At 23.9% G+C, this 9251-nt stretch overlaps 1 protein-coding gene across 1 annotated transcript; it reads left to right on the top strand.

The window, feature by feature from the left end:
• Window positions 1-627: 627 nt before the first annotated feature.
• On the top strand, window positions 628-2153 carry LOC117172849 (phosphatidylserine decarboxylase proenzyme, mitochondrial). Its single transcript, XM_033361101.1, has one exon. The coding sequence runs from the start codon at window positions 678-680 to the stop codon at window positions 1839-1841; it is 1164 nt and encodes a 387-aa protein (XP_033216992.1). The 5' UTR covers window positions 628-677; the 3' UTR covers window positions 1842-2153.
• The last annotated feature ends 7098 nt before the right edge of the window (window positions 2154-9251 follow it).

The following is a 9251-nucleotide window of genomic DNA, read 5'->3' as shown; positions in this document are numbered from 1 at the left end:
TTAAATTTTAAGCAAATTTAAATTATTAAAAAATTGACCATTTTCAACAAAATACATACATTTTTAACCAAAAGATGAGTTTTAAACTTAAAAATTATTAAATTTTTAATTAAAAATGTTATATATTTTTCGGGAAAAAATGCCAAGAAAGTACTTACATAATTGACCAAAGTGATATTAAACTAAAATGAATTTTTAATTAAAAAGATTAATTTTTAACTAAAATCATACTGGAAACTATCAGTTCTTGACAAAAATGGAACCGTTAAGTTTGTCAAGGTATTATGCTTATTATTCAAATATTATATCTGGTTTTATTTTGAATTTCAAAAAGTATTCGGATTTTGGATATTTAAATCGCCCGCCTTTGAAGATACAACGTTAGTCAATTACATATCTTTAAAACAACAATTTCTTCAAAGTTCGAACACTTTTTCAATCTTTGAAATTCTGTTTCAACCTTTAGTAGATATTTATTCACTCTATAAATTTAATTAATCCCGATTTAATCTCGAAATTTCATAAATTAAACTGATTAATTCTAGCTTTGAAACTGTCGTTAAATCTTTAACTGCGCGTGCGCCTCGCTATGGCAACCAACATAACCTAAAATCGGAGCATTATCAGAAAAACATGTCTTTCGTAATTCGGCTGATTCGTAAACAAAATTTGATAAGATGCACATCTCGAAAATTTGTCTGATGCCATTTCTGACACCCAAAAAGTGCAATTTCTTACGAAATATTCCAGTTCTAACCCCAAAACGCTCTCTTTCCGTCCAAGAGAAAGTATCCGCGGACAATTACAAAGAAAGAAAATACACATGGATCAACCCGCGGAGATGGTACATTCCTTTCGGAATTGGATTTTCATTTTTTTCTATCTACGCCTGGCGACAATTCCAACGAAAACCGGAAGAAAAAGCCATAGCTCGTGACATAGTTATCGAGTGTTACTGCCACTTGCCTCTGCGAATTACAAGCCGTGTTTGGGGTTGGATTGCCAGTGTCGAATTACCCAATAAATTGAGACCCACTCTCTACAAATTCTACGCAAAAACTTTTGGTGCAAATCTGGAAGAAATTGACCTTGACCTCTCGAGTTTTCCATCCTTGGTCGACTTTTTCGTGCGACCTTTGAAGAAAGACGCGAGACCCATCGCGGAAAATACAAACATTGTTTCTCCGTCCGATGGGACTATTTTGCACATCGGACCCGTGACGAATTGTTTTGTGGAACAAGTGAAAGGTGTGACTTATGATTTGAGACATTTTCTCGGTGACAGAATCGATGTGAATTCGAGTGACGATACAAAAGCCAAAAGTGATTACATTTCGTCCCTGCTGAAAAATCCCGACAATCAACTTTATCAGTTCAGTGTTTATCTCGCTCCCGGTGATTATCATCGCTTCCACAGTCCCACTGATTGGAAAATTAATCTCCGGAGACATTTTCAAGGAAAACTGTTGAGTGTGAATCCGAAAATTTCGAGTTGGGTGCCTGATTTGTTTTCGTTGAATGAACGGGCGATTTATATTGGTGAGTGGAGTGCGGGATTTATGGCTTATGCTGTTGTTGGTGCGACAAATGTGGGGTCTATTAGAGTGTTTCGTGACGAACATTTAATTACGAATGGAAAAAAGTGGCCCAAGGGGAAAAATTGTGAGGAGAAAAAGTTTCAGGATCTTGGGATTAAAAAGGGAGAATTATTTGGGGAATTTAGAATGGGATCGACGATTGTTTTGCTTTTTGAGGCTCCGAAGGATTTTAGATTTTGTTTAAAGGATGGAGGAATAATCAAAGTTGGAGAAGGACTTGCTGACTGTTTTATAGAAAAGTAAACATTCGCAAATGTGCCTAAAAATCGGGGCTTGATGATAGGATGCTCCAAAAAATTTTCTCTTTAATTTTCAGGAATTTCGACCTCTTTATTCGAATCCGCAAGAAATAAATGCCTTTTTTTAAAAATGATACTTGGAGGTTAATTAAAAGTTCATTTATTACATATTATATTATTTTTTATATAATAATAGAGATAAATAATTATATTTTAAATATCACCTAGATAAGTCTATTTTATGGGATCCCAAAAAAATCCCAAAGTGACAATTTGCGAGTTTTTTCCGTTAATTATGATTTTTTTGCGGTTTTTTGCAAGTAAAACGTGTTTTTAATACATAAAATAATACTCTGATGATAATTAGATTGAATTTCTATTTAGATATTTGTATAAATTGCTTTAACAATTTATTATTGTTTTTAAAAATGTTCTCTTATAATAGTTACAAAGTCACATTTTTAAAACTTTTTTTCTATTTCGCAATTAAATTGAGGCAATAATCAATTCAATTTAACAAAAATAATTGTTTAAACAATTTATTTTAATTTTTAATAATATTTTTTTGCATAACGTTAGAAATTTATGTTTTTTTTCTCTTTAAATTTTTAGCTTTTCACTCAAAACGTGATAATAATTCACGAGATTTAACACAAATAATTATTTAAAAACATAAATTTCAAATAAAGAAGGGTCAATTTTTAGTTTACATAATTAATTTTCCAGGAAAACTGAAATGAAGTTTCAAATAAAACTAAGATGAATTAAAAAAAAATTTGGATCCAAGCAGTTGAATTTTTAAGTAAACAATAGGAATTTTTAATAAAAAATAGGATTTTATAACCAAACAGTTTAATTTTTAACCTAAAAAGATTAATTTTTAAACCAAAAAGAAGTACTTTTATACAAATTATTAAATTTTCTACCAAAAACAGTTGAATTAAATCAAAAATTAGGATTTTTCAGAAAAAGATTTTCATTGTTTTTTTTTTAATTTTCCAATTTTTGTCAAATTTTCATTTAGAGCTTGGTAATAATTCATGAAATTAAATACAAATAATTATTTAAAAACATAAATTTCCAATAAAAATAGTTAGGGTCAATTTTTGGTTTGAAGAATTTATTAAAAAAAAACTAAGATGAATTTTCAAGAATCATTAAATTTTAAGATTAAACTTTTCACTTACAGCGTGTTAATAATTCATGAAATTAAACACAAATAATTATTTAAAAACATAAATTTCAAATAAAAATAGATAGGTTCAATTTTTTACTTTCAAAAACTAATTTTCAAGAAAAAATTAATTTTAAAACAAAAGTATATTTTTAAATAAGAAAGGTGAATTATAAAAAAAATAATTAAAAAAAAACAGTTTAATTTTTATGCAGAAGATATGAATTTTTAATAAAAAAGACGATTTTTAAACTAAAGAGCTTAATTTTCAAACTACAAAGTTTAATTTTTAAACGAAAAAGAAGCATTTGAAACCAAAAAGAATGAATTTTTAACTAAAGAATTTTATTAATTTTCCATTTTTTGTCAACTTATGACTTAGTAATAATTAATGAAATTCAACATAAATAACGATTTAAAAAGATAAATTTCAAATAAAAATAGGTTCAATTTTTAGTCCAAAGAATTAATTTTCAATAAAAACTAAGATAAATTTTCAATAAAAAAGAATAATTTGGAACCAAATAGTTGAATTTTTAAGTAAAAGAGAGAAATTTTTAACTTACAAAGATTAATTTTAAAACCAAAAAGAAATACTTTCATACAAATTATTAAATTTTCCACTAAGAAAGGTTAAATTCAACCAAAAAATGAGAATTTTTCAGAAAATGATTTTAATTGTGTTTTTTTAACTTTCCACTTTTTTTCAACTTTCCACTTAGAGCCCAGTAATAATTAATTAAATTTAGCACAAATAATTTAAAAACATAAATTTTCAAATAAAAATAGATAGTTTCAATTCTTAGTTTAGAAAATAATTTTTAAGAAAAAATTAATTTTAAACAAAAAAGTTTATTTTCAACTAAGAAAGGTGAATTTTCAAGAAAAACAAGTATTTTGAACAAAACAGTTGATTTTTTAAGCAGAACAGAGGAATTTTTAATAAAAAAGATGATTTTTAAACCAAAAAGTAGCATTTGAAACCAAATTATTAAATTTCCTACCAAAAGCATTTGAATTCAAGCAAAAAGGACGATTTTTTAAGAAAAGAATTTTTTTTTTAAATTTCCACTTTTTGTCAACTTTTCGCTTAGAGCGTGGCAATAATTATTGAAATTTAACACAAATAATTTAAAAACATAAATTTTCACATAAAAATAGATAGGTTCAATTTTTAGTTTAAAGAATTAATTTTCAAGAAAAACTACGATGAATTTTCAATAAAAAAAAATAATAATTTGGAACCGAACAGTTGAATTTTTAATTAAAAAACAGGAATTTTTTAATAAAAAATATGATTTTTTAACCAAACAGTTTAATTTTCAACCTACAAAGATTAATTTTCAAACGAAAGGGAAGTACTTTTATCCAAATTATTAAATTTTATACTAAAAATAGTTGAATTTAACAAAAAATCAGGATTTTTCAGAAAAAGATTTTAATTGTTTTTTTTTTTTTTTTTTTTTAATTTTCCACTTATCGACAAATTTTCACTTAGAGCATGTCAATAATTCATGAAATGAAACACAAATATTTATTTAAAAACATACATTTCAAATAAAAATAGTTAGGTTCAATTTTTACTTTTAAAGAATTAACTTTCAAGAAAAACTAAGATGAATTTTCAATAAAAAATTATAATTTGGAACCAAATAGTTGAATTTTTAAGTAAAAGAGAGAAATTTTTTAATAAAAAATAGGATTTTTTAACCGAAAGTTTAATTTTAAACCTACAAAGATTAATTTTCAAACCAAAAAGAAGTTCTTTTATACAAATTATTAAATTTTGTACCAAAAACAGTTGGATTAAACCAAAAATTAGGATTTTTCAGATAAAGATTTTCATTGTTTTTTTTTTATTTTCTACGTTTTGTGAATTTTTCACTTAGAGCCCGGTAATAATTAATGAAATTTAACACAAATAATTTAAAAACATAAATTTTCATAATAAAAATAAATAAGTTCAATTCTTAGTTTAAAAAACTAATTTTCAAGAAAAAATTAATTTTAAACAAAAAAGTTTATTTTCAACTAAGAAAGGTGAATTTTCAATATAAAAAAAAAATTTTGAATCAAACTCTTGCATTTTTAAACAGTAGAGAGGAATTTTTAATAAAAAAGATAACTTTTTAATCAAAGAGCTCCATTTTCAATCTACAAAGATTAATTTTCAAACCAAAAACAAGCATTTTTAACCAAATTATTAATTTTTCTACCATAAACAGTAAAATTTAAACAAAAAGGACGATTTTTCAAGAAAAGAATTTAATTTTTTTGTTTGTTAATCTTCCTCTTTGTGTCAAATTTCCACTTTGAGCGTGTTAACAATTAATGAAATATAACACAAATAATTTAAATTTAAATAGAAAATAAATTATCAAGAAAGAAAGAAATCTTTTTGAACAAATTTTCAATAAAAATAGAATAATTATATTTGGAGTCAAGAATGTCTACCAAATTTCAACCGAAAGAGAAGCGAATTTTCAACGAAAGTTTAATTTTTAACCTGCAAATATGAATTTTCAACCTAATTCTTGAATTTTTTACCAAAAAATTAAAATTTTCGTCCCATAAAGAGTAAAAATGTGTGTAATTCTCAACAGAATTTCAATGAATTTTTCAATTCAATTAAATTTTCAATCAAATCATTTAAAAATTAAGTTTCTTACAAAAAAAATTAATTTTTAACAGAGCAGTTCAATTTTGAACAAAAAAAAGTGGAACTCAACGAAAAAGTATGAATTTTCAACATAAAAATTGTATGCGTTTTTTCCCTAAAAATTTCCACTTTTTGTCAACATTTTTCTTAGACCGACGCAAAAATCAATAAAATTTAACAAACATAATTGTTTAAAAACATAAATTTCCAAATAAAAAGATATGTTAAATTTTTCATTAATAAAATTTAATTTTCTAGAAACAAATTAATTTTAAACGAAAGTTTATTCTCAACTAAGGAAGCGGAATTTTCAATAAAAAAATAATTTGTTACAAAGCAGTTAAGTTTTGAACCTGAAGAGAAGAATTTTTAATAAAAAGATGATTTTTAAACCAAAGAATAATTAAATTTTTAATGAAATAATTAAATTCTTATCACAAAATACGAATTTTGAACCTATTAATTAAATTCTTAGCTGAAAAACACAAATTTTTAACAAAAAATGGAATAATTGTATCTTCAGTTGAAAAAATGATTTTCTTAGAAAAAAAAAGAATTTTGAACAGAGCCGTTAAATTTTGAATCATCAATAGCCGAATTCAACTTTGCACTTAGTTCAAAGTATATTTTATGAAATTTGACACAAATAATTAATTCGGAAAAATTAATTTAAAATAAAAAAAACATTTTCAAACAGAAAAGTTTATTTTGAACCATTAAAAAATTTAATTTTGAACCTAAAAGTTGAATTTACAACTAAACAATTTAATTTTTAAGCAAAAGAGATGAATTTTAAATAAAAAAAGTTTTTTTTTTCAAACCAAATAGTTCAGTTTTCAACCAATTAGTTAAATTTTCTACCAACATAGTTGAAGTTTCAACAAACAAACGTAAACTTTCAACTATTTCAAATTTTCAAATTTCACTATTAACTATTTCAATATTTCAAATATTACCAAAAATATAATAGTAGATGTTTTAATTAAAAAATAAGATTTTAAAACAAAAACGGCTCAATTCAACCAAAAAGGGTACGAATTTTCAACAACAAAATTTAATTGTTTTTTTTTCTCTGAAAATTTCCACTTTTTGTCAAATTTTTTACTTAGAACGAAGTAATAATGATTCTAACACAAATAAGGATGCAAAAACATAAATTTTCAACCAAAAATACTTGCATTTTTTAACAAAATCATTTTAATTTTTATCTAAAAAAAGACGAATTTTTAACAAAGCAGTTCATTTATTGGACAAAAATGATCACTGTGAACATTATAAATTTTCATTAGAATAATTAAATTTTCAATTAATTAAATTTTTAAGAAGACAATAAAATATTTCTACAAAATACGAATTTTCAGACCATTGGTTGAATTCTTAATTAAAAAAGACAAATTTTGAATACAAAATTGAATAGTTGTATCTTCAGTTAAAAACTTAATTTTCTTTGAAAAAAAAATGAATTTTCAACAGAACAGTTAAATGTTGAACCAAAAAAATGTTGAATTCAGCTAAAAAGGATGCATTTGGAACAAAAAATTAAATTTGTTCAAAAAGTTTTAGTTAAAAAGAATATTTTTCAATAAAAAGAAATTAATTTTAAAGAAAAAAGTTTATTTTTAACCAAGATAGCTGATTAAACAAAAAATGTTAATCAAACATTTACAGAAAAAAAATATTCAAAAATAATATTATTAAATTCCCGAATTGGAAAATTGCTGAATAATAAATTTCCTGATAATAAAATTTTCGAATAATAAAATTTCCGAATTTTCAACCCAAAAAGAATATATTCACAAAAAGGGAAAAGATATTTTAAAAGACGATTCTCTCTATTGTTTATTTATTATTTTTTCATATATATAAACGCCAAAGCTAAGTTAAAAAATTGAGAAAAACAATATTCAAAAATAATATCATTAAATTGGCAATTTTCGAGAATTATTACCAGAAAATATTTATAAATAAAAATAAATTGTTTAACATTTTTTTTTAACTTTCTTCATTGATTTTGTTGCTCCTACTGAAAAGTTCAAAACAATTGTTAAAATTGAGAAAGAACAACGACTTTCTACTTATTTTCTTAGAGCATTGTTATAAATAATAATAAATTATTTAATAATTAAAAAATCTCAGTTTAAAAAATAATATTTGATGTATTAGATACAATTTATGTTTTAAAAAAAACCCAAAAAATTAGAATTAGCGCCAAAAAATAGTAAAACCCAGTTAATCACTTATGGTTTTTTTTGGACCCCATAAAACAGAATTATGGGGGTGATATGTGGAAATAAATTCTCGATGCGCCAAATATTGACGATTCTGAATAAAATTCACCAAAACGTCTTTATTATGGGAAATACGCGTTAAAATTCATGGAGTTTGCGGACCCTCTAAATATAAATAAAAAAACATTTTCTTTTGGATTTGAACAAATTGGGTGGCGATGAATGAAAATTTTGAGAAAAAAAAGTTCAAACCATTTTTGGAACAACCTACTAGTAAATTAGATACTAAATAATGTATTTTTTATTGCCTCTACAATTTTGATTTATTGTTGCTCTAGTCTAGTGATAAGAGAGAAACGTTGATATTTTTATCAGAGAATTTTATAGATTGTGTAATTGGATTTATATATCATTTTTATCTGCTTGTTTGGTTCTTATTTTTGATGAATGTACATTCCACTTATTTGGTGGAATATTCTGATTTTTGTACCATTTGAACCATGAATATATGTAAAATGTGGAAAAATAAATCTAAATTAAATTACAAAACGGTTTTTTTTTATTTCTGGAATCTTTAAATTGGTATAAGAAAATGGGGATTGAGACAGTTTCTATTTACAATATAATTTATTTACTTAGATGATACAGAATTGCGATGCAAAGAATAAATTTGCATTGCATAAATATCTTTAATTTTAGAATTATATAATATATATAATTTATATAATTACTAGGGTTTGCGACGGATAGAATAAACTTTCATTAAATAAATATTTTCATAATTCATTCGATTTTTCATTGGTTCTTTTTGAGGCGCATGAATATTCACCAAATTTTATTTTTCACATATTTATTTGAACGGAATTTATATATGACTGAAAAATCCCGAAAAATAAAATTCTAGACAATAAAATTCCTAAATAATAAACATTTCAAATAATAAACTTTCCAAAATTTGAAAATTTCCGAATAATGAAACTCCCGAATTATAAAATTTTGGAATATTAAAATTCCCGAACATTTTATTATATTACGAAATTGGAAAATTGCCGAATAATAAATTTCCAGGCAGTGTAAAATTCCCAAATTATAAAATTTTTGACAAGGTAAAATTCCCGAATTATAAAATTCTTCCGGTGATATAAACTTCTCGGGAATTTTCAGTTTATGGAATTTTACAGTGGCGGAAATTTTATTTTAAGATGACTGAAAAATACCAAAAAATAAAATTCCCAACACTCTTAAATTTCCGAAAACTAAATTTCTTGATACCGTAAAACTCCCGAATTGGAAAGTTCCTGAATAGTAAAAATACAGATTGATAACATTTACAAATAATAAATTAGAAAATTC

Source organism: Belonocnema kinseyi, chromosome 5 (genome assembly GCF_010883055.1).
Source record: "Belonocnema kinseyi isolate 2016_QV_RU_SX_M_011 chromosome 5, B_treatae_v1, whole genome shotgun sequence".
Taxonomy (NCBI): Eukaryota; Metazoa; Arthropoda; class Insecta; order Hymenoptera; family Cynipidae; genus Belonocnema; species Belonocnema kinseyi.
The sequence above is the reverse complement of the archived record's forward strand: the minus strand, read 5'-3'. Positions and strand labels throughout refer to the sequence as shown.